Raw genomic sequence first — 27155 nt, forward strand, 5'->3', positions numbered from 1 at the left:
AAAAAGTACTCTATGTTTGGAGACTGAAGCTCATCGTCCATGACAACGCGAAGATCGAACACATGGTGCTGGCAATGGATATACTTGTGGGTGTACAGACGGACTTGCTGCTGTCGAACTACAACGTCTGCCATTTCAGGCTTCTTGTATCGACAACAATCATTACAATAACACATTTAACACATTCTGGAGTTCTCCTGCGAGTGTTCGAGAATTGCTACCTTTCATCTCGATCGCAGCCAACTTAATTTCTATAAAGTGCAAGCTGCAGTTCTACCCAGCAAAAAAAGTCCTCCCAAAATCATGGGTTTTGTAAGGGATTTTTGGCAGCCGTAACTACTCGCAAACCCCCTTTCTTCACCATTATTTTTACAAGGGCATGTCGCACTCAGTTTGTAGTTATTTTATGACCACTAGAATAACTAGTTATTCTGTGGGCTCTAGAAGTTGAAAAGTAAGTTGAAAAAAATTCTATTTTTAGAACAGTTGATGTAGAGTTTTTTTTTTTAATTTCATCACACTTCTTACTTTTATTTTACTTTATTTTATTTCGCTCGCTGTGCGAGTTGAACACACGAACCCTCTGATTTCTAGCCAAAGACACTGCATACTATGCCACGCACACGAACATTAAGGGTTGCTTAAGAACTTAAATGTGCAGTGCACATGTGCACCACGAACTGTTATTTTTTAATTAAAAAACTCGCGTGCCGACAGTGAGCGTTGAACACACGACCTTAGGATTTATAGTCGGACACACACTCACTGTGCCACCGTCCTCATTACTTAGTGAGGAGCAAAGTAAGTAGGTTTGCCTTGTATTTTTTTTAAGAAGTATCCCATTACTTTTCAAATTACTTGTAGTGGGAAAAGAAGCTTGTTTACATTACTTTGTAAAGGGTTACGTAATGACTAATGGATCCGAATTTTTGCTGGGTACAGACAAAGAATGGTACGTGCTACATTCGGAACAATCAGGTGTAACTGAAATGGTAAGCGTGGAAACAGTATTGGTTTTCAATGGAGGTATAAAATATTCCAGAAGAGAGTTATGATTATAGGTCCACGTAGCACAGTGGGAAAAAATAGCGATCTAGCGTGCAGAAAATCAAAAAATCATTTCGATGGGTTTTTTGTCATATTTTCAGACTGAGATTGCCACTTGGTATTGCGTTTTGTCAGAGGATACAAAAATTTAATTAAAAAATTGTAAATATAGGTCGATGCTTTGCAAAGAACATACGAGTATGTGCCCCCGATGTAAGCTATTTCAAAGGGGTTTGCTGAGGTGGATGTAGATTGATACTCGTATTTTGGGTAGAAAGCCTAAACGCAGAAAATTATCAATATAAAGTGTTTTTCATTAGTAAATATATATTCTACTCTTCCGTGGAATAAACCTTAGCGTGGAGGAAGAGATTGGTTCCTATTTTCTTCAATACAGTTCGTGGCGGAGGGCATAAATAGTTCGACCGGCCGTACTTAACGCCTCACAGTGGCTCATAATCGTTTATTTTTTCGATCACTGCTTTGAGTTTCAGCTTTCCGGTGAATCAACAAGTAAAAAAGTATCAGTCGACTTTGCGGACAGAGATATACCCTCAGCCTGTGTGAATTGCAGGTGCGCATCTTCGAACTTAAACTAAGTTTGGAAAAAATATTACGAAGGCCAAATGTTGGACCAAATCGATTGATCCGTTCGAGAGTTATCGTACGCTCCAGCTACTACATACACTCCGGTTCATCTGAATAGAACCAGCCAATATTTGTCTACAAATACCGTTATATCTGACGAAAGGAGAGGAATTGTAAATTATAATTTTGTGGACATGTAGAGTATATAGTAGCCGATATTTTCAATACCTAACATGTTTCACATATGCGTTATAACGGTACTTTTTACTCGCTTTATTAAAAAATGTCAAAATATTATCACGTTTTAATGGTTCACCAGGATAGAACCACCCTAAGAATTTACGCAAATCCTTTGTTAGATGTGGTAAACTTTGACAAAAAACTATTTATAATTATAAATAAATGCAGCGATTGTAAATTGCTATCAAATATTGTGCAAAAATTTGTATTAGGGTCTTGAAATTTGAAGAAAATCGGTGCTTGGAGCTCCAAAAAATATTTTTATGACGAAATCGGTAGAAACAATTTATAAAGACAACATTTTATACTGAATTATATTCAAAACTTTCAAGACTACAATAAAATTACAAAAAAGTCACATTTGATAGGTTTATGAGTCCGAAACAGAGAAAATATGGTAAAGATAATTCAAAATTCTACCTTTCCAATCCAAAAATTGATATTTGATTTCAGGAAAGTGGATGCAAATCGATGGGTTTCACCCAGTTTCGTTGGCTGTGAACATTCAGGTCCAAAAAATAAAGAAAATCCCACCGCCGAACGCTTCACGTCAACATCAAGGGCTTTGATTTAGAAGATATCGCATGACATGGAAAGCACAGAAACAAAGGCGCTCTTTTTTGTGTAATGACGGATCAGAAATATTTTTTCGGTACTTATACTATGAGTAAAAGATGTGTGAACATCATAACCATCAAAATTAAACACCTTCCTTTCGAAAAAATTAACGTCTGCCTTCCCCTATCGCTAAGCTGTTTCTTCACATCAAATGACTTAGAACCTTTTGAAATTCCAAGGACTTGATGGTGACATGGAGCGTTCGGCGGTGGAATTTTCTTTATTTTTTTGACCGAAACTGGGTGAAACCCATCGATTTGCATTTACTTTCCTGAGATAAAATATCAATTTTTGGATTGGAAAGGTAGAATTTTGAATTATCTTTACCATATTTCCTCTGTTTCGTAATTTTATTGTAGTCTTGAAAATTTTGAACATAATTCAGTATAAAATTTTGTCTTTATAAATTGTTTCTACCGATTTCGTCATAAAAATATTTTTTGGAGCTCCAAGCATCGATTTTTCATCAAATTTCAAGACCCTAATACAAATTTTTGCACAATATTTGATAGCAATTAACACTCACGGCATTTATTTATAATTATAAATAGTTTTTTGTTAAAGTTTACCACATCTAACAAAGGATTTGTGTAAATTCTTAGGGTGGTTCTATCCTGGTGAACCATTAAAACATGATAATATTTTGACATTTTTTAATAAAGCGAGTAAAAAGTACCGTTATAACGCATATGTGAAACATGTTAGGTATTGAAAATATCGGCTACTATATACTCAACATGTCCACAAAATTATAATTTACAATTCCTCTCCTTTTGTCAGATATAACGGTATTTGTAGACAAATATTGGCTGGTTCTATTCAGATGAACCGGAGTGTATAGTGTCATAGGGCTTTTTGCAGCATTCGGGCTATTCTCTCTGGAAACTTGTACCGTCGTAATGGGGCAGCGAATGCAAGTTCCTACAACAAAGATCAAAGCGATTCGAGAGCAGCCCTTAAACACAATTTTTCCTAGATTTCGTGAGAAAGGTACCTGAAAGAGTTGACGTATACTGTCCATATTTGAACCTGATCTGATCTATTTCGCGTAGAAATATTACGATGTACAAAGTATGGACTAAATCCGTTACTGCTTTCGAGAGTTGTCGTGCGCACCATTTTAGTGGAGAGTTTTAAACTTTGTTACTCAAAATATTTTATATTATGGCCTTTTGCAGGGTTAACCTACTTTATGAGGATTTATTTGAAATATAAGAAATGGAATTGACATTTGAAACCCAGTGGGTTTGTTAAATCCGGTTACATATAAACAAACTTTAAAACTGTTATTTCGATGAGGCACATTTTTGATCGTGTCAAAGTGTATATATCCTCAGCCTTTAGCCTCGATAGCCTAAAGGCTGAAGGTATAAAAACGATCAAATTCCGTCTAATAGTTGTAAAAGAATTCATTGTAAAAAATTAAAATTTTGAGTTTTTTTCATATTTTGCATCATAATATTAGTGTTTTTGAGTTTTGCATATGTTCCAATCTATAAAAAATGTCAAACACAAATAAACAAACCATAAAAATAAAAAAATAATTTTTAAAGAGATTCTTTGTTCAATTTTTTTTTCAAAAAAAAAAAAAAATCGTCAAATTAAAAAATATTCCTTGTTTTTTCATAAAACCCATGTAAAAGCTCATATATTAAAAAAATCATTTCTGTAAAAGAGCTATTATGGGAAAAACATATATTTTTCAATAAATTTAAAAAAATGTTAAACGGACTGAATGGGTTCAGAAATATATATGGATTTCTGAAAAAAAGAAAATAAAATAGCTCACTTTGTTTAAACGCTTATTGGTAATTTATTACAACGGTTCTAAAGGGCAACAATCCTGCATACTTAACAAAAAAAAAGAATGAACACAATATATGTTATAGTTTCCGAAAAATAGATATTTCTTTCTACAGAAATTTGAAAAATTAACCAATTTTCCAAAATGGGAAAAAGTTTTCTTATTTAGGAGCGCTCTGTGTCCACACCTTATAATATTTTGACCTAATTTTTTGGTTTTTCTTAGTTTCAATATGTTTACTATAGAATCCTATATAGAAATAAGCTATAGGTGACGGCAAACAATTGGGATTTTGGCCAGAAAAATCGATTCCTAATCTATTGTGCGCCGTTCTTACTTGTTTAGACTTGATACGGTGACAGCCACGTGATGTATTTCTAGATCTCTGAATCTGGAGAGGCAATATAGCATATTATAAAGGCTCATTCCGTTGTCAATATTTCAGTGTTTAGGCATAGTGCCCAAGAATATTGTCTTTTTCAATTTTGTCATTATACTCGCCTAGAAGATATTTAATGTTAAAGAATAGATCTTTGATTTGAATTATTGCTAACTAATCTTTATTATACCGAGTTGAATCTGGGGATTAGGTTTTTTAAGGACACATTAGGGTTATGACTTGTTTACAACCTCATATCCCTGTATCATAGCGTGATGAGTTTCTACATTAGATTACATAAAATCTTAATTATAAAGTGATTCGATAAAAACGCTTCCGCACAAAAAGATTTTAAAGTTTTTATTTTTCAGAACTTTTTACAATTTTTTTAAGTCGCTTTAAGCAGACATTTAACTGAAAACAAGGTATAGAGGCACACAACATAACCGAAATTACATAACCATTGGTTTCTCACAATTTTATCGTCGTATTATTACATATACTACATATATGCTCTAAACTTTTTCTGTTGAATTTCACAATGATAATGATAGGCAACAAGATGCGAGACAAAAGTGCGTAATTTTCAACTGCTTTGTTGTTGTAAGATTTTACGCAAAATATTTTTAAAACTTTACACATTTTGAGTTGCGATTTTAGACACAATTTATTGTAATTTTATGGACTTTATTGCATAAATGTATGCAAATGTACCCAAATGTATACATAATTTCTGAATGTGTTTAATAAAACTACATTTTGAATACAAGAAAAAATATATTTTATTTATATAAAAAAATTATTATACCCTCAGCATTTAAGCTAACGAGGGTATATACACTTTCATTCGGGCAAAATGTGACTCATCGGAATAATGGTTTTAGACCCCAAGTATGTTTGGACGAAATGTGTTTCAGACAATTTGGAGTCGATTGAGCAATGTCCGTCCGTGTGTCTGTCTGTCTGGCTGGTGCGCACGATAACTCTCGAACGGATGAACCGATTCAAATTTTGGCTTTCGTAATATTTTGCTCAAACTTAGTTTAAGTTCGAAGATGGGCTATGTCGGTCCACTCCTTCCGGTACCTCCCCCACAAAAGTCCGAAAATGTTCGGAAAATTTGTGCGCACGATTACTCTTGAAGGGAGTAACCGATTTGGTCCATACTTTGCCCATCGTAAAATGCGTACCACACTTAGATAATGTTTCAATATAGACTCAATCGGCCCAATCCTTCGGGTACCTCCCATACAAAATTTCGGAAAAGTTCAGTTAAGGGCCATCTCTCGAATCGCTCTGATTTTTGTTTTAGCAACTTGTATTCACTGTTATCCATACGACGGTACTAGTTTCATTAGGGGCAAGTCCATACTTCCTGAGAAAATAGACAGTTGCAAAAAACCCCTATGACACCGTGTGAGGTGGTTGGAGCGCAAGATAACTCTAGAACGAATTTGCCGATTCGGTCGAAAATTTGGCCTTAGTAATATTTTGTCCAAACATAGTTTACGTTTGAAGATAAGCCATATCGTTCCACTCCTTCTGGTACCTCCCCCACAAAAAAATGTTGAAAAAATTTGTTCATACGGTAACTCTTGAAGAGAGTGGCCGAATTGGTCCATACTTTACACATCCTAATGTATCTACTAGATATAGATCAGGTTCAAATTTGGACTATATTTTTCCACTCCATCCGGTACATCCCACACAAAATTTCGGATAAGTTCACTTTAAGACCTGCTATCGAATCACTTTGATTTTGGTTGAAGCAACTTGCATTCCCTGCCTCAATTACGATGGTAAAGTTTTTTTAAGGGGCAAGTCCATACTTCTTAAGCAAACATCCCGAAGGGTGTAAAAACCCCCTATGGCACCATATGTAGTGGCTGGAGATCGATCCACTTAATGGTCAATGGAAATCCATTCCTTTTAGTATCTCCTCCGCAAAACTTTTGATCTCTAATCCTAATGAACATTTTTGTCGGTTCAAATTCCCAAAATTTTTAAGAACCCCTAAATACATACGTTTTTGGGAAAAAATTGTTTCAATATATACAGGCTGAGGGTATATCTCTGTCGCCAAAGCCGACTGATACTTTTTTACTTGTTTTATTTATATAAAAACATATCTTTTTTCATTTATGTAATTAAAAGTACTAATAAAAGCAAATTTGTATATATTTAATTATATATAGAATCTTGCTGCGGACTTCTAAACTTTTATGACCATTAAAATTACTTATTACATTTAAATTTTTAAATTATTTTGCGCATTAATCCACAACGTTTTTGGCTTTTAACTGTAATTTACATCTAAAAAAAAAATTATTTTCACAATCTTTCGTCCGCTTCGCACAAAGAACCGCGAGCAAATAACACGTGTTTTTAAGTTTTGTTGTTCTTCTGCTTCAATAATACACACTTTTTGTTGTGCAAAAATGAATTTTCTACATTTTGTGTTTAATTTCAAGTACATTCATGCATTAATTTGTGTTTGAAATTACGCATTTCCATAAATTGCATTACAGTTTGTTAATAATTACGCACCCCCAAAATAATCAACAAAAAATCACGGTAATTTTCATTGCAATTTTCAACAAATAATTTAGAGTGTACACTCTAAACTTTTTCTGTTGAATTTCGCAATGATGCTGATAGGCAACAAGATGCGACACAAAAGTGCGTAATTTTCAACTGCTTTGTTGTTATAAGATTATACGCAAAATATGTTTAAAACTTTACACATTTTGAGTTTCGATTTTAGACATAATTTTACGCAATTTTGTGTGCGAATTTGAGCAAATGTATGCTTAATTTATGGAATCGCATCTAATTTTTAATTTATATTCTTTTTTGGCCTCTGACCTGTATGGGATAAAATTAAAAGAAGTATCTCATAAAAAATGCACAAATTTGTGAGATATCTTTTGGATATTTTATATTGAATATGTAAAAATAACAAAGTAATTGTGTTATTAAGGTTGGTATGTCGCTGATGGCCTCACAATGCGATTTATAAGAATTAATGTTGTTGTACACTTGGTTGCATTTTGAAATCAAGCACCGAAGTACACAATTTCTTTTGTTTTTATGGCTATATGAGTATAGATGCAAATTATGTTTATCTACATTTTCAATCACTTTGTCACAAATTTGGCATTTATACATTTTTATACAAAATTAAAATTAACTTAAATAATTAAAAAAAACAGTATTACACCACCACGTCTGCTCAAAACAAAGACCTTGCGTGATCACGTGCTTTTCCGCGTTGTTGTTATTTCTTTGAAGTTATACACACGTTTTGTTGCGATTTTGCAACAGTTTGTGTTTAATTTTAGGCATTTTATGTTGCAATACAGATTTTGCAACACTTTTTGACTAAAATTAAACATTTTGTGTTTAATTTCAGGCATATTCTGTTGAAACTACTGTTTTTGCTATAAGTTATGTCTGAAATTACGCATTTCTATAAATTACACTATAAATTGTTAATTATTTCGCACCCTTAAAAGATCAACATAAAATCACAGTGATTTTCATTGCAATTACCAACAAATAATTTAGAGTGTATAATTTTATATTACATATATAACATTATTTCATATACCATAAAAATTAAAAGTGGTGTGTGCGGGACCTTTTTCAATATTTATGTGAAATAAAAGATATTTTAGTCATTAATAGGCAAAAGGTCATTCATTCGTCCAACAGGAAATATTTTTTCAAAGTGGTTTGTGCCGATCCTTTTTTTATAATAAAAAAGGGGTTTTTAAAAATTTTGGGCATTTGAACCGACAAAAATGTTGATTAGGATTAAAGATCAAAAGTTTTGCGGAGTAGAAACTAAAAGGAATGGAACTACATTGACCATTATGGATGCGGATCTCCAGCCACTACATATGGTGCCATAGGGGGTTTTCCACCCTTCGGGCTGTTTGCTCAAGAAGTATGAACTTACCCCTGAAAAAACTTTTATCGTCGTAAGTGAGGCAGCGAATGCAAGTTGCTTCAACAAAAATCAAAGTGATTCGAAAGCAGGTCTTAAAGTGAACTTGTCCGAAATTTAGTGTGGGAGGTACCGGATGGAGTGGACAAATATAGTCCATATTTGAACATGATTTATATCTAGCAAATACATTAGGATGTGTAAAGTATGGACCAATTTGGCCACTCCCTTCGAACAAATTTTCCGAACATTTTTGAACTTTTGTGGGGGAGGTACCTGAAGGAGTGGACCGATATGGCTTATATTGGAACTTAAACTATGTTTGGACAAAATATTACTAAGGCCAAATTTTGGACCGAATCGGAAGATCCGTTCGAGGGTTATCTTGCACTCCAACCACCTTACACGGTGTCATTGGGGGTTTTTGCAACTTTCAGGCTATTTTCTCAGGAAGTATGGAATTGCCCCTGATGAAACTTGTACAGTCGTATGGGGGGCAGTGAAAAAAAGTTGCTAAAACAAAAATCAAAGCAATTCGAGAGATGGCCCTAAACTGAACTTTTCCGGAATTTTGTGTGGGAGGTACCCGAAGGAGTGGGCCGATTGAGTCTATATTGAAACATTATCTAAGTCTAGTACACATTTTACGATGGGCAAGGTGTGGACCAAATCGGCTACTCCCTTCAAGAGTTATCGTGCGCACAAGTTTTGCGACAATTTTTGAACATTTGTGGGGGAGGTACCTGAAGGAGTGGACCTATATGGCCCATCTACGAACTTAAATCGAATCTGGACAAAATATTTCGATACCCAAAATTTGACGGACGAACATTGCTAGATCTACTCAAAATTGTCTGAAACGGATATCGTACATACTTGGGGTCTAAAACCATTATTTCGATGAGGCACATTTTTGGTCGTATCAAAGTGTAAATACCCTCTTTAGCCTAAAGGCTGAGGGTATAATGAGTTGAATGTTATTTTAGGCATTAGTAGGCAAAAGTTCACACATTCTCACTACAAGAAATCATTTTTGAGAAAAAATGTCAAAAAGTCATAACCCTAGGGCACATAGGAACAACGGCCAGAATTGCTCAAAACTCAAACTATGGAAATATAGTTGTATTAAAAAACAAAAACATAACGAGAATTATAACCCAACTAAACTTTAAATACTTTGGTTTAAATAAACTTGCGAATTGCGAATAAATCGAATTTTTTCTCCCAAATTTCGATTTTAGTAATATAAATATCCAAATTGAATAACATTTCTATTTTATTCAGTCAACTATTATGTATCGGATTTAATAATAACTTTTTCCGTAATGTAAATAAACTGTGAGTATTTAGTTAGATCATATTTCAAAACAAAAAAAATCGTATGTTGACAATGTATGTCAACGCTAACTTTTGTTCTATTTTCTGCACTGAACAGTTATGTATTAATTTTTTGTCCTAAAGTCATGCGTTTGCATGAGGTATTTCAAGATATATCACGTTTTTCAAAAATAGAATATTAGAATAAATTTCAAAAGAAATAAGCAACAAGACACCATGAGAAAAAACATATTAAAAGCAAACAAGTAAGAAAAGCGTTAAGTTCGGTCGTCCCGAACTTTTTATACCCTCCACCACAAATTTCAGCCATTTCGGTGGATTAATGTGGCCACAACCTTCAAAATACCGAAATGCGGAAGGTACCGTTCTATGGGGGCTATATGATGGCGTGGACCTATACCAAAAAATTTCTGGGGGGAAGTTTTATTCGGTGTGATAATGAGGCTAAAACGTTCAAAATATCGAAAATCAAGAGATATTGTATTATGGGGGGCTATATCAACACATGGACTTATATAAACATTTTATGGTAGAAATGTTTCTTAGCCTCTGGAAACACAAAATGCAAAGTTACAACCGATTCTTCGGTCAAATGGGTCTAATACATTCAAAATATATTCAAATGACGCGTACTTTATAAGGGGCCTTATGTGGGGGCTATACCAAAACGTGGACCTATATAACCCAACTTTGGTAGGAATATTTTTTGGCCTCTGGAGACACAAAGTACCAAATTACAACCAATTCGGTGGTAAAATGGGCCAAATATCTTAAAAATTCCTTAAAACGACGACGCGTCACGCTTCATTTTGTATGGGGGCTATACGAAAGCGTGGACCTACATAGCCCGCTTTCAATACCAAAAGTCCTACGTAAAAATAACATATTTTCCCAAAATTTCATCAACCTACGTCAACCGGTCGGACGCTAGAGTGATTTCCACAGACGGACAGACGGACGGACATGGCTATATCGATGTAGAATTGCACGCTGATCAAGAATATATATACTTTGTGGGGTCTACAATGATTATTTCGAGTAGTTACAAACGTAGTGACAAACTTAATATACCCCCATCCTATGGTGGAGGGTATAAAAAGTGACCAATTATATACATGTACATACATATAAACACTTTTGGTAAAATTTGTTACTATTTCTAACTAGGGGTTATGTACATCACACTTACTGTAGATAGATTATAATCTATGTACATATCGCTCATTTACTCAAAGAGTGACAAATCTCAAAAAATCCAGTTTCGAGAAAAACGCCTTTTAAGTTGGCATTGAAATTTGAGTTCCTAACTTAAAAATATTATTTTACGAGAAATAGAATAACCACTTAGACCATATTTTGTAAAAAGCTCGCCAGATATCAGTGCTAAATTTGTGTGCAAGATCAAGCATGATTTGAAATGTTTTAGTGCTTCATAAACTCAAAAAACTGTTTTGTTGAATTATGCCAAAATCGTAGTAAATGAGCTGTAACTCGATAAGTTTTCTAGATATCAGCGTGAAAATTTGTCACAAGATAAAGTAGAAGTTGTAGAAAAAATAGAAATAGCTTACTCAGAAAACTCTCTTTTTGAGTTATGTCACTTTTTGAGTAAATGAGCCATATATCCATAATAATAATTATTATTAAATATTTCTTTAATAATATATTGGTTATTTTTTCCTTTCAGTTAATTCACAATATTGTGTAACTCCGGAAAACTTCTATGGGCAGTGTGTTGCTCTTAGCTATTGTCCACAGATTGCTAATGTTTTCCAAACAACAAATCAACGTCAGGCTCAACAATATATCATACAATCACAAAGAGCTTGTGGTACACGAAGTGTAAACGGTGATCCTGTGGTATGCTGTACAAATCCCAGAACAGTACCACAACAACAGCAGCCAACAACGAGGCCGAATCGTCAAACCGTAGGACCAGTAACACAGGCGCCCACCAATCCCTTTATTGCAACTCAAAGGCCAAGTGTAAATCCCACAAATCCTTTTCTAAATCCCGTTACACAACCAATTACGCAAGCTCCCACCATACGTCCAACACCACCACCTACACCAGCTCCCACCTCAGCACCTGTCATTGATAATAAAGCCACTTCTTGCCGTGGACCAGATGGACGAGAAGGTACATGTATAGCGCTAATCAATTGTACACCTTTGGTGCAAGAGTTACAAGTCAAGCAGACAGATACAGTGTTCACCAATTATCTTCGTGTTTCGAATACAATTTGTGGTGGTGCCAATACTCTGGTTTGTTGTCCACAGTCAGCCGCAGCGGTTACATCCGGTCCAATTGTAAGGAACAATGATGTGGTGCCACGTAGATTGCCAACCGTCGAGGAGGGATGTGGTTATACCAGTAATTCTTATAAGAAAATTGTAGGTGGTGAAGTGAGCAAAAAAGGTGCTTGGCCATGGATTGCCTTAATCGGTTATGATGATCAATTGTCGCCTTCACCTTTTAAATGTGGCGGTGCCTTGGTCACAGCTCGTCACGTTGTGACGGCTGCCCACTGTTTGAGAAAAGATTTGTAAGGAAGACAATTGGATATTGTTTCTTTAAAGGATCGTTTAATTATATATATTTTTTTGGTTTTGCAGGAAATTTGTTCGTTTGGGCGAACATGATTTGACCACAGATACCGAAGCTCGCCATGTTGATATCAATGTTGTTAGGGTAAGGATAAGGCAAAGATTTTGAAATATTAGATCCGTATTAATTTTCTTATTGTACCCCTAACAGAGTGAAAAACATCCCAATTACAATACCCAAAATGGCCACAGTGATCTGGCTATTTTATACTTGGAACGGAATGTCGATTTTACAGGTAAGTTGTGTTATTCTGCCCCTTTGGTAAGACAATTGCTAGTTTGGATGAGTAAGGAGTTCAAAAACAAAGCCACCTCTCGCACAGCAAATTCACACTGTACAAGGCACTGACACTACTCGTGTTTATATATGGTTCCGAATTATGAGCGGATGAGGCAGTACTTCGTGTTTAATAATTGCTCCACAAACATCCCATACGGGACAAGGGGGACTTCTTTCATATCAATGAGTGCATATTAGCTCAATGACATGGGACCTACTGTTTATTGCCGAATCCGAACGGCGTGTCTTAAGACACCACTTGTAGAGAAGTTTAACATGGCTGAAATACTCAGGAAATGTCGCCAACATTACTGAGGGGTATTTTGCCACCGTTCAAATTGTTGATGTTGCCTTTCCTTGGAATCGAACCCGCGACCTTCAGCGTGCAAGGCGGTTGTGCATACCATTGCACCACCGTGGCACTCAAATAAGCAGCACCGACTTATCTAGCTTGAGCTTGACTCTAAGGTTGCTGCTATCCTGAAAACAAAGCTCACCGTCACCTGCAGCTTGAAACGCTGCGCACAAGAAACGGAGGAGGAGGACTTGCTTTTTTATACACTAGTCTGTCCAGTACAGACCTATATAGCTTGACTCTATGGTCGCCGATATACTTGAAATACAACTCACCGTCACCTGCAGCTTGCAATGATAGGCACAAGATTATGATGATCGGTTATCGGTATCCCGTGCCACCAGACCTATCATTATTTCCATAGTGACATGTATGGGGTTAAAGGCGAATTTTCACGAAATTAGGTTGGTCAACCTTGGCAATCTTAAAATCTAACAAAACTAAAGACGTAGGGGGGTGCCGCATAAAAAAATCCGACATCGATTTTTTAAAACCGCCCAAGTGTACATACCGCCGTTTAAAAGTTTTGCCCTGCGATATTAGTTCACGTTTGGGGGGCGATAACCGTCTGGTGCTCCGCCCGATGTAATGACCAGAGGGGTACAGCGCAGGCCGCGTAAATTGACAGCCTACATTTTGCACAGTGAAAGAAGACTCTCTTACGAGGATCGGAGGATATTGATTGATTTTGGCACTCGGTCTTATAAATGTCGTGTCCAGGCAACCCGTTATTTCCCTTAGCTCGGACCATCTTGTCATCATCAGGTTAATAGACAACCCAACTTCATAACCTCTGACCGACATACTTGTCTGAACTATGGAAAAGTTGATTGGCAAGGGTTCAGAGGATTTACCAATCACAACTTCAGTGAGCTGCCTATTCCCTCAGATCCTCAGGTAGCTGAGAGAACTTTCAGGGACATCATCACTGCAGCAGCCGCTCGCTACATACTTATTCGAATACCCGAAATTAGACCAAATTTTCCAGTTGAGTCGACTGGCGTAGCATATCAGCGTGATGAGCTTCGTCGTCCAAACCCATGACCCAAGAGTTAGGGAACTTACACTTGAAGTCAACAGGCTAGTAGGCGAACATAAGTGGAAAAAGTGGCTGGACCAGTTTAAACAATGCAACGGGTTAAGTAAATTGTGGGCAACGGTCAAATCCCTTTCGAATCCGGGAAAGAAGGATGATAGAACGACAGTTACTTTCAACGGCTTGATAGTGACAGATCCGAAATGGTGCGCGTGTTATTTATCCGGCAATTCATAGAGCAACCCGAGAAGAGTGCTAAGATGAGGTTCCACCACAATTTACGATCAGCGATGTTGCAGACGTCATCCGAAACGCGAAATTATCTAAAGCGTTGGATCCACACGAAATATCGATGGTAATGCTTAAACAACGCGGAGTTGCGATCTGTCAATTGCCCTCAAATATTGTTAGCCACCCATATTGTGCCAGAAGCCTGCAAATTTGACAGATGATACCGCTACTGAAGTCAGGCAAGGATGCCAGCAAAGGCAAATCGTAAAGCCCAATCTCCCTCTTGTCGCTAGTAGCGAAGATTCTAGATGCAATACTCCTCCCCTTGATGAGAAGCAATTTCCCAGTTGCCCAACATCGACATGGATTCCGGAAAATTCATAGTTCCGCAACAGCATTACACGTCATATCCACACATATCAGTCGAGAATTGAACCAGAACAGCCCATTCGGCCAAACAGTCATAGTGGCTCTTAACCTGTTGAAGGCCATCGATACCATCAACCATGTCAAGCTGTTCGGATACATAACGAAGACTTCCCACTAGCCGTGTTTGAAACATTGGATGGTAAACTAAATGTGTGGACGCCAGTCGTTTGTGGAATTCAGAAATAATAAGTCGAAGACCCGTAGAGTGAAACAGAAAGTTTCACACGACTACCACCCGCTCCCGGAACTGTTTAACCCCTACCTGTCCGAAATTCCACGCCTTTCAAACGGCATAGAGATCATACGATCTTGGAGTCGGCTCCTATCGCCGATGACACATGTAAAATACCCCTTACAAAACTCCTTACTAACCCATTATTCTAACCCATTATTTAAGTCGTCCGCGCAAGCCACAGCTATTTGCCACAATGGCAGAAGTAGGAAAAAGTCCTCAAGACGGTGGCCGGCAGTACTTCTGTACGTCTGTGCAAAGCTATGCTGCGCCAGTGTGGTATGCATATCTTAGCGATACGCAGTGGAAGAATATTCAAACCTGCCAGAATGCCGACCTAAGGACTACAGCAGGGTGCTTACGAAAATTGTACTGGCGCATCAGCACAGCAAGATGTTGCCGAGGCAGTACCTGCTTGGTTGTTATGGCCGCGAGCATCGCTGCCGCAATCTAGTGGACAATCATCCGCCACCCAGGCATATCAGGAGAACTAGAGAGAGAGGTTGCCAGAGGTACAAATGAGAACCTTTAGATCAACGATCCTATCAGACAGGATCTGATAGCAATCACTCTGATGATGTTCCGGAAACAGTACAAAAATACAGTGTGAATGTCGTACTCCTAAACCAGCCGCCATCCATCGCAGTAGAAGACCGCCAACTGCCAAGGGCAAACATGAGTGGCATTAGCCCAATTAAGATCCGGACGATGTAGATGCCTCAATTTGTATTGGGTCCGATTGTGATAGCACGACACCCAACACATGCCCTGCACGTGTATTGGGACCCATTCACCTGTCTCCTGACACGGACACTCTAGATTGCAGAATTGTTGAATGTGGAGTCCGCGGAAGGAGAACTACATAACTGAATAGATGTACGAACGAATATATTTTCGTTGCTACAACAACAACAACCGGCCTTACCGTCTTAAGTTGAATTATATCAGCTCTAGGGATTTTAATAGCTAGCTTTTCAGAATGGAAGGAGAAGACGTCAGAAATTAGAAGCACCCTTTCTTACAGAAAGGGTCTATAGAAGCACTCTTTCTTACAGAAAGGGTCTATAGAAGAACTCTTTCTTACAGAAAGGGTCTATAAAAGCACTCTTTCTTACAGAAAGGGTCTATAAAAACACTCTTTCTTACAGAAAGGGTATATAAAAGCACTCTTTCTTACAGAAAGAACCTATAGAAGCACCCCTTCTTACAGAAAGAACCTATAGAAGCACCCCTTCTTACTGAAAGGGTTTATAGAAGCACCCCTTCTTACTGAAAGGGTTTATAGAAGCACCCCTTCTTACTGAAAGGGTTTATAGAAGCACCCCTTCTTACTGAAAGGGTTTATAGAAGCACCCCTTCTTACTGAAAGGGTTTATAGATGCACCCCTTCTTACTGAAAGGGTTTATAGAAGCACCCCTTCTTACTGAAAGGGTTTATAAAAGCACCCCTTCTTACTGAAAGGGTTTATAGAAGCACCCCTTTTTACTGAAAGGGTCTATAGAAGCACCCCTTCTTGCAGAAAGGGTCTATAGAAGCACCCCTTCTTCCAGAAAGGGTCTATAGAAGCACCCTTTTATACAGAAAAGGTCTGTAGAAGCATCCCTTCTTACTGAAAGGGTTTATAGAAGCACCCCTTCTTACAGAAATAATATATAAGTACCCTTTCTTACAGAGAGGGTCTATAGAAGTACCATTTCTTACAGAAAGGGTCTATAGAAGCACCCTTTCCTACAAAAAGGGTCTATAGGAGCACCCATTCCTACAGAAAGCGTCTATAGAAGCACCCTTTCCTACAAAAAGGGTCTATAGGAGGACCCATTCCTACAGAAAGCGTCTATATAAGCACCCTTTCCTACAGAAAGGGTCTATAGAAGCACCCTCTCATACTGAAAGAAAGGGTCTTTAGATGCACTCTTTTCTGTAAGAAAGGATCTATAGAAGCACCTTTTCTGTAAGAAAGGGTCTATAGAAGCAGAGAGGGTCTATTATGTTGTGATAAACGGTAGAAATAGACACAGTATGTTAGACAACCGTCAGATCCCAGTAGCGAATATCGATTTAGACAACTCCTTGTACCAGCCAAGATGGGCAGCAGTTTTAATCCGTCGGCAAAAGCGCCATCTGACACAGGACGGAAATTGTAGACGTCCAGTTTCGGCAAAACCTACTGGAAGACGATATTCCTTGTGCCGATAAGAACTCTCCCTTAGGTCAAACAGTCCCAAAATCGATATAAAACCACCACGACCACGAGTGTCGTAAGACTACTAAAGAGAGAAGGAGGGAGGAAAAACGTATAATAAAAAGATTTGAAGCGTGAAATTAAATTCAAAATCATCTCAGCCTCAGTCGGTTTAAAATGCTAAGTATATTCTTAGGATCTTAAGAAATATATAATAAATGTATTAGGCGATGTAAATTTATTCAACAAACCCTGTTATTAATTGTTCCTTGTCTTTGAATTATCTCTTTCAGAATTCATCTCCCCGATTTGTATGCCCACAACGCCACAACTAAGACAAAAATCCTATGTAAAGCACACACCATTTGTTGTTGGTTGGGGTAAGACCATGGAAGGTGGCATATCAGCAAATGTTCTGCAAGAACTTCAGATACCCATTTATGAGAATAGCGTGTGCCGAGATCGTTATCAAAAACAGAAACGTCTATTTACCGAAAATCAATTCGATAGTGCAGTTTTGTGCGCCGGTGTTTTGTCCGGAGGCAAGGATACATGTCAAGGAGATTCTGGTGGTCCTTTAATGATACCAGAGGTAAGTAACAATAGCTCACGAATAAAGGTGAAAATAGTGCATATTAACCCCCACCCCTCCTCTCGTTTTTTAGCCCTATCAAAACAATGTACGTTACTATTTGATTGGTGTAGTGTCATATGGTATTGGTTGTGCCCGCCCCGAAATTCCTGGTGTCTATACAAGTACACAATACTTTATGGATTGGATCCAACAGAAGATTGCCGATACTCAATAGAATAAGTGATAGGCACATACACGCACACAAGCACAAATCACTTAAGAATAAGTGCAGCCATCCATCTAGCCAGATTAAATGATAACGAAGGTGGAAGAGAGATTATTTATTCAGTGTTTTTATTTTTGTTTATTTTTTTTCTACTTTTATCATTTTCCTTTTTTATAACTTATTACAAAAATAAACTCTTTACAATTTTAATGTTTATTTCAATAGCCAAGAGGGGAAATGGTTGTTCTGTTTTGTTGTAATCATTTGATTTACATCACTTACGTTTCCTTCGTCTTCTACTTCAAACGCCTTTGATTTACAAATGAATTTACTTTTCATTTTAAACAAAGGATTTATGCAGATGACGCCAATGCAGACAGATGCTTTGCTTGCGCTGCTGTTGTGTGGGAACACAGATTTAAGATTTTAGTGTTGGGATTACACTGCAAATGGGGATAAGCGATGATAATAGCTTTTATGAAATGTTAGAAACTCATTTAAATGAAAATTGAATACTAATCAACTATTTGTGGGTTCATTATGACAGATGTAATACACAGTTTATTTACACTCCAACATATGGCGCTGATGATTATCGTGCTTTATGATTACTGATATGGAAAACATTTTGGTTTTTTATTAAGGTTTGTCATAAACAAGGATTTTATAAATTTTCAATTCAATTTCACTTTTGTTCTGGTGATCACTCAGTCTATCGTGAAAGTTGTCTTTACCACACGGTCCAAAGATTTGAAAGTTATTATTAGAACAAGTAAAAAAGTATCAGTCGGCTTTGCCGACAGAGATATACCCTCAGCCTATGTGAAGTGAATGTTTTATTTACGGACAGAGCGAATACCGGCTAAAAAACAAAAATACTTTTCCCTAAAAATTACGTATTAATGAGGGTTTCAGAATTTGTTGGCCCTTTTTGGACATTACATCTTACCGACATAAATGTGGAGTAAAATTAATGCTCAAAAGTGTTGCGGAGGAGATACATGAAGAATTCATTCAGTTGGACTCCGTATAACTTACAACGTTTTGGACAAAAACATAATATAAACAAGTAAAAAAGTATCAGTCGGCTTTGCCGACAGAGATATACCCTCAGCCTGTGTGGATTGAAATATTTTTCCCAAAAAAAACTTATGTATTTAGGGAGGTTTTCAAAATATTGGGCGTATGAACCGACAAAAGTATGGATAGGATTAAAGCTTAAAAATTTGCGGGGATAAAGATAGATATGGCTTTTTATCACACTAGGAAAACCTTCGGTAAAAATGTCCAAAGGATCCTCGAACTTACCCTTAACCACACAAAAATGTTGAACATTTGTGTGGATGGTACCATAAGGATTGGACAGATAGGGCCCAAAATTGAACATAAACTAAGTTTCGACAATATTTAGAGATACAAAGTTTGGACCAAATCGGTTCTAATATCCAAAGTGTATTCGGTTCGAGCTCTCCACCCACTACATATGGTGCCAAAGTGTTTTTTTACAACTTTCGGGCTGTTTTCTCAAGAAGTATGAACTTGCCCCTAAAAAACTTTTACTGTCGTAATTGAGGCAGCGAATGCAAGTTGCTTCAACAAAATTCAAAATGATTCAAGAGCAGGTCTTAAAGTGAACTTATCCGAAAATTTGTGTGGGAGGTACCAAAAGGAGAGGACAAATATAGTCCATATTCGAACCTGATCTGGTAGATATATTAGGATGTGTAAAGTATGGATCAAACCGGTCACTCCCTTCAAGAGTTATCGTGCGCACAATTTTTCCGAAAATTTTTTAACTTTTGTGGGGAAGGTACCTGAAGGAGTGGACCGATATGGCTTATCTTCGAACTTAAACTTAGTTTGGACAAAATATTTCGATGGCCACATTTTGGACCGAATCCGTTCGAGAGTTATCTGGCGCTCCAACCACTACACACGGTGTCAGAGGGATTATTTGTACATTTTAGCCTATTTTCTCAGGAAGTATGGACTTGATGAAACATATAGCGTCGTATGGGGGGCAGTAAATACAAGTAGCTACAACAAAAATCAAAGCGATACGAGAGCAGGTCCTAAAGTGAACTTTTCCGAAATTTTGTGTCGGAGGTACCGGAAGTAGTGGACTGATTGAGTCCATATTGGAACCTCATCTAAGTTCGGCAGAAATTTCACGATGTGCAAATTATGGACCAAATCAGTTACTTCCTTTAAGAGTTATCGTGTGCACAAATTTTCCGAACATTTCCGAACTTTTGTGGGGGAGGTATCCGAAGGAGTGGACCGATATAATCCATCTTCGAACTTAAACTAAGTTTGGACAAAATATTACGAAAGCCAAATTTTGGACCGAATCGGTTGATCCGTTCGAGAGTTATCGTGCGCACCAGCCAGCCAGACAGACAGACGGACGGACATTGCTAAATCAACTCCAAACATACTTGGGGTCTAAAACCATTATTTCGATGAGGCACATTTAACCCGTATGAAAGTGTATATACCCTCGTTAGAATAAATGCTGAGGGTATAAAAATAAAAAAAATAAAACATAAAATCGCTGTAAACAGGACGAATAGCATGGGTATAAATTTCCAAAGGATCTTCAAGCACATCAACAAAAGTGTTTAACTTTTGTAAGGAGATACCATAAGAAGGAGACCGATATGGAGCATTTTGCAATTTGGACAAAATATTAGGAGATCCAAAGCTTGGACCAAATCAATTGCTCAATTCAACAGATATAGCCTGTACCATTTAGGTGATATTTTTTAATTTTTTGGGTAGGTACCAGAAGTTGTGGACCGATATTGCCCATTTCCGACCCTAGATTAAGTTTGGACAAAATAATAAGAAAGCCAAATTTTGGACCAAATCGATTGATCGAACTGATCAACCGATTTGGTTATGTTGCGTTCAAGCCACTGCACATGGTGCCATTGGGGTTTTTACTACTTTCGGGCTATTTTCTCAGGAAGTATGGACTTGCTCCCGAAAAAAAATGGTCGGTCGTATGGGAGGCAGTGAATACAAGTTGTTACAGCAAAAATCAAAGCGATTCGAGAGTCCTAAACTGAAAATTTCCAACATTTTGTGTACCCGAAGGGTGCCTCCGGAATGCAATGGTATGCACACCCGCCTTGCACTCTGAAGGTCGTGGGTTTGATTCACTGGCCAAGCAACATCAAACCCTTTTCAACGGTGGAAAAATACCGCTCAGTAATGTTGGCGACATTTCCCGAGTATTTCAGTCATGTAAAACTTCTCTAGAAGTGGTGCATTAGGACACGCCATTTGGACTCGGCGATAAACAGTAGGTCCCATATCATTGAGCAAAATTTGAATCGGGGTGCACTCATTGGTATGAGAGAAGTCTCCCTTTTTCCATTTCTGGGATGCTTATGGAACAGTTATATACTATATAGATATCCGAAGGTGTAGATCCATAGAGTCCATCTTGGAACCCCATCTATGTCTGGTAGAAATGTCACGATATGCAAAGTATGGACCAAATTGCTTACTCCCTTCAAGAGTTATCGTGCGCACCATTTTTACGAACATTTTTGAACTTTTGTGGGGAAGGTACCTCAAGGAGTGGACCGATATGGCACATCTTCGAACTTAAATTAAGTTTAGACAAAATATTACGAAGGCCAACTTTTGGATCAAATTGGCAGATCCGTTCGAACGTTATCGTGCGCTCCTGCCAGCCAGCCAGACAGAGAGGTAGACGGACGGACTTAGCTAAATGAACTCCAAATTGTCTGAAACGGATTTCATCTGAACATACTTGGGGTCTAAAACCATTATTTCGCACATTTTGCTCGCATGAAAGTGTATATGGTAAATTTCAAATTTCCTTTACAATTACATAGAAAAAAAATTAAAAACTTTTTTTTCGAGCACATCCGCCATTTTTGGTACATGGGTTACGAAAAAAATCGTGGTTTCAAATCTGTTCGCGTTCACAAAATTGGATGCTGCACTCAAAAGTTATATGCGGTTTTACTCTCTTGTAAAGAAAAAATATTTAAAAATTCCTATTGTGCTGTAATAAGAACATGTATATATGAATCGTTAGCAGCATTTGATATCTATCCGTAGATGCTAAAATATTTGCTAAAATTATTTTTATTTTCGCGGAAAATCAAAAAATATTGAAGAAATCTTGGAATAAATTTTATTTATTCTAAATCAGAGGCCAAAAAATCTCTACAAAAATAATTTAAAAATACGTACAGAATCTAGACAACGCGTAGAAAAATGTGAGACCAAAATTATAAAGATCGCGCTTAAAACTTGCATATTACAGCAACAACAAAGAACGGAAACTTATTGTTGGAAATTATTTCAAAAATATATTTTTGGTTAAATACGAAAAATTTGAAAAATAAATGTTGGTAGTTATTCCATTATTTCGATAAATTTCCATCCAAATCCTGAAGTATTTTGCTTAAACTTCTACGAAAAAAGTAATTAGTCATCGTGAAAGTATATTTGCTTTCTGTGATAAGCAATAGAAATAAGAAGTACAGAGTAATATTGAAATCACAATCAAAGAAAAAACACAAAAGTTAAAAAGCGTGTAATTCGCGAATCCGTTTAAATCAGTTGAGGTGCATGTGCTTTTCGGATACAGGGAGTCCATGTCTATCAATATGCATGGATTTTCCCATGTTTCATTCAGCGGCCAAAGTGTGCCATCAGTTGCATCTTACTATTCAAAAAACATTCAAGTGGGCAAAAATTGCGCGATGTGCATATGATTATAAGGTGCATCCGATTTCAATGGCCGCATATTAAAAATACGTCAATATAAATGATTTTAGACAGATTCGTCAAGAACTGCGGATGTGCCACCACATTCTATTTTGGGATAAATATGGATATTACTCCCGAATCTTTGTAATTTGTGACACCTCTTTTTGGCAAATATTATAATCGCGTATAAAGGATTACATTTATCTAAAAATAATCAAAGAAAATCGCGGTTCAATTCGCGGAATTGTCAAAATATATTTTTGCAGAATTTCCAACTTTCAAGGTATCTATATCCGGCGTTTTAGTGGATGGATTCGAACGCGAAAGGTCTTATTAGATCCGGCACGTAAAAAAACTAAAATCACGCGGGGTTCAGGGGTACCTGGACGACAGTTGTAAATTTTAAAGCCAAAAAATAGGTTTTTTCAGAAAATTTACGCACCAAATTTTGGCTTTTGGGCTCTTATTACTAGGAAGCTGTAGGGAGCACACTCATGAGATATACATCGAACGACGTGGAACGAGCGAGTTCTACAATCCTGTAACTAGTTTGAAAATATTATCCAGTTGCACCATATAATTATAAGAAAAATTCGAAAAACACTGAAATCAAAACTTCAAAATGTCAGCATGGATTTTAGTGGGATGTAGTGTATATATCGAAAAGTCATGCACTAGAACCATGTTTCCCAAGGGGTATTATTTAGTTCTTTCTTTGAGCACAGGTTTGAATTTTGCGTGGTTTGGCCAGAAATCAAGAAAGAACACAAAAAAACTTGATTACTTCAACACATTTTTCCCATTTTTTTATATTACCACCAACGCAGCTTCCACGAAAATTATTTGTTATGGTCCATATTATGAGATCTTGGCTAAAACACTTCAATTAATATAAATGTATCCATATTTTATAAAATATATCAACAGTTCGCGACTTATTAAATGGTGAACCTCAACTTCAACGATTGTAAAACTTTTTTGAATTTTACCATATACCCTCGTTAGCAAAAATCCAAATTTGGATTTCGTAATATTTTGTCCAAACATAGTTTAAGTTCGAAAATGGGCCATATCACTCCACTCCTTCAGGTACCTCCCACACAAAAGTTAGAAAATGTCCAAAAAAGTTATGCGACCGATAACTCCTAAAGGTAGTAACCGATCTGGTACATACTTTACACATCGTGAACTTTCAACCAGACATAGATGAGGTACCAATATGGACACTATCGGTCCACTCCTTTGCGTACCTCCCACTTAAAATTTCGGAAAAGTTAAGTTTAGGACCTGCTCTCGGATCGCTTTGATTTTGTTGTAACAACTTGTATTTGTTGCCCCTATTACGGCAATACATGTAGGGGCAAGTCTATACTTCCTGAGGAAATGACCCGAAAGCTATAAACTCCGCTAAGGCTCCATGTGTAGTGGATTCAGCGCACGATAATTCTCCAACGAATAAACCAATTCGATCCAAAATTTGGCAGTCGTAATATTTTTTGCAGACTTAAATCATGTTCTATAATGGGCCATATCGGTCCACTCCTTTGGGTAGCTCCCCCCCCCCCCCCCCCCCCCCCCAACAGTTCAAGATTTTTGCTAAAGGTGTGCACGATAACTCTCGGAGGCAGTAACCGATTTGGTCCATTCTTTGCACACTGTGATATTTCTATGAGACATATATCAGGTTTTAATATGGACTATATACGTCAGCTCGTTCGGGTACCTTCCACACAAAATTTCGGAAAAGAGCAGCTTAGGACCTCCTCTCGAATCGAACTGATTTTTCTTGCAACTAGTTGCACTCAAGGTCCCTATTTCGATGGTACAAATTTTTGGAGTGGCAAGTCGTTGTGGCTCGTCCAAACTTTGTGTGTCGAAATACTGTGTCCAAACTTAGTTTATGTTCAAAGGTGGGACCTATCGGTCCACTACACTAACCAACACAATTGTTCAAAAAAATTGTTTAAGGATCTGTTCAAGAATCCTTTGGAAATTTTTACCGAAGGGACTCCTATTGTCCCTGTTTACACCGAAAATATGTTTTTCGTGGGTCTAAATTATGTGGTGACCAACATAAATGACTGCTGGGCGCGATATTTATAGAGAGGAATGACTCCCAAAATAGACCCACTTTCAAAATGGATTATGTCGGTCCATTCCTTGAGGTACCTCCCCCGCAAAAATTTTGTGCTTTAATCCAAATCCATATTTTTGTCGGCAACATATGTTTTTTTAAACATAAGGCCCATTATTACATGTCTTTTTTTACTATTGAATGGATTTTAAAACGCAAAATAAACTAATTTGGAGGCATTAAAAATATAATTTTCACATTAAAAGTTAATGCCACGAATATCCTCCTTAAAATTTAATAATCACTTGTAACTTTTAGTTAACCGGAACGCTAAAATCTGTTCGGAAAATCCAAACTATAACAAAAGAAGACTTATAATAATGAGGGTATGTGTTTTAATTTACATAGGCTGAGTATATCTCTGTCGAAAAAGACGACTGATACTTTTTTACTTGTACATATGTTATACTAATTTACAGGTAGAATTAAGTGCCAGCTTTTTTGATTCTCGTGTAATACTAGTGTCAAACTCCAAAAGACATTTTGTATTCTTATTTCTATTTCCTATGTAGATTAGGGATATATATTTTTTGAGAGCAAAATATCTTTCAGAATAAAAACTATTTCCCACGAATATCTCCGAAGATAAAACGGGAAGACATCCCTCATATCAATGAAAGATTTTTCGAGTCCAAACGAACTACCTTACATATGTATTATGACACCACATATGGGGGCGTTTCTGAATAAAATACCCAATATTGATCTTCACACTGCGATCTTGTATATTATGAACATATTTGTGTAATTTTTTGTAATATACACAGCTTAAACGTCATTTGACTGACCAATCCAAAGGTAGCATATATTGACCGAGTTTGCTCTGGACTACATTACCTAGTTTCAATTCAAAATAATGTTTGCAATATGTGATTCTGTTCAAAACAGGCAATACTTAAATTGTTTCGATGCGATTTTTTTTATTGATTTCTAAAACAAAAGTTTGAAGCAACCTTACATTCTTCATTTAATTTTTAGCGACCCCAAACATTTTATTGTTGACCCCAAACATTTTTTGAACAAATATCCTTCCCTCTTGCAATTATCCATTTAGATGAATGGGTTGGAAACATTAGAATTGAACATACATCGAATTTTCATTCATGATTTTCAAATTTGTGTAACCGAATCAAAAAATATTTATTTTTGAAATTAAAATAATTTATTGAGACTTTTCATGTTTTGTTTACAAATACCAGTGAACATTACTTACATAAACAAATTTATGTGTGGTTGATGTTACGTTTGTTGTACAACAACACTTGCCTCTACCTGTAAAATAATTATACCATGGTTCTGAAGGCCTCGATACATAAGAAGCATGGCATTCGTGCTGAAGTCATATCTGATTAAAGACTAAAGACCAAGTTCGACCTAATAAAAAGATTTCAGAATCATGGCAAAAATGCCATGCATCTTATGTGTCCAGGCCTTAACTCTTTAAACAATGTCAATATTAAAAATACAAATAAAAATTTCGGAAAACAATTTTAAGAATTTTTTCAAAAAAATTAAATTTTTTTTTCAAAAATTTAAAAAATACTCCTTGGGGGTTCATTCAACTCGTATAACTCTTATAACAACTCATACATTCAAAATGTCAATTTGTGTAAGAATTTCAGAAATAATGTACTGTATCTTCCGAAACAGGGGGAGTAACGCCCCGAAATTTTTGTTATAACTTAGTTTAATTAACCGCCTGTTTATATATGTCGCACGAAAACCTGTACGAAAGGAAAGTAGTCACTCATTTCCGTCTAAAAATACGTTCATGTAAGAAAGCTATAATTGGCTGCTATAATTAATTACCCATGTAATTTCAAAAAATGTAAAAAAGTGTTAAACGGATGGAACGGGACGGGTACAAAAGTGTATATGAACTGAAAGAGAATACTCTAGGGCATCATTCTGTGAAAACGGTCCACTAAAGTTGAAATTTCACTAAAATTTAGTTACTGAGGAAAAATAAAATAGCTTACTTAGTAAAAACGCTACGGTAATTTATTGAAACGGTTCTTAACAACAACAATCCTCACGTTGATCTTGAACCAACTTTAAATGGTGCTTACATCTGGGAAGTTTTTGCAGATTCTGAAACTACAATGTCCTATCGAAATGAAACTAAAGAAAATGTTGCAGCAATTAAAATT

At 36.7% G+C, this 27155-nt stretch overlaps 1 protein-coding gene across 1 annotated transcript in view; it reads left to right on the forward strand.

The window, feature by feature from the left end:
- LOC141402729 (venom serine protease Bi-VSP-like) overlaps positions 1–18326 on the forward strand; it is a 54484-nt gene extending 36158 nt beyond the window's left edge. Inside the window, exons 2-6 of the mRNA XM_073984611.1 lie at positions 11651–12509; positions 12580–12655; positions 12722–12806; positions 17610–17908; positions 17982–18326. Of these exons, the coding sequence (XP_073840712.1) occupies positions 11651–12509; positions 12580–12655; positions 12722–12806; positions 17610–17908; positions 17982–18125 (1463 nt within the window). The 3' untranslated portion in view covers positions 18126–18326. The remainder of the gene's footprint in view (positions 1–11650; positions 12510–12579; positions 12656–12721; positions 12807–17609; positions 17909–17981) is intronic.
- The last annotated feature ends 8829 nt before the right edge of the window (positions 18327–27155 follow it).

Source organism: Musca autumnalis, unplaced genomic scaffold, assembly GCF_047663935.1.
Source record: "Musca autumnalis isolate F117 unplaced genomic scaffold, ASM4766393v1 scaffold_4, whole genome shotgun sequence".
Classification (NCBI taxonomy): Eukaryota; Metazoa; Arthropoda; class Insecta; order Diptera; family Muscidae; genus Musca; species Musca autumnalis.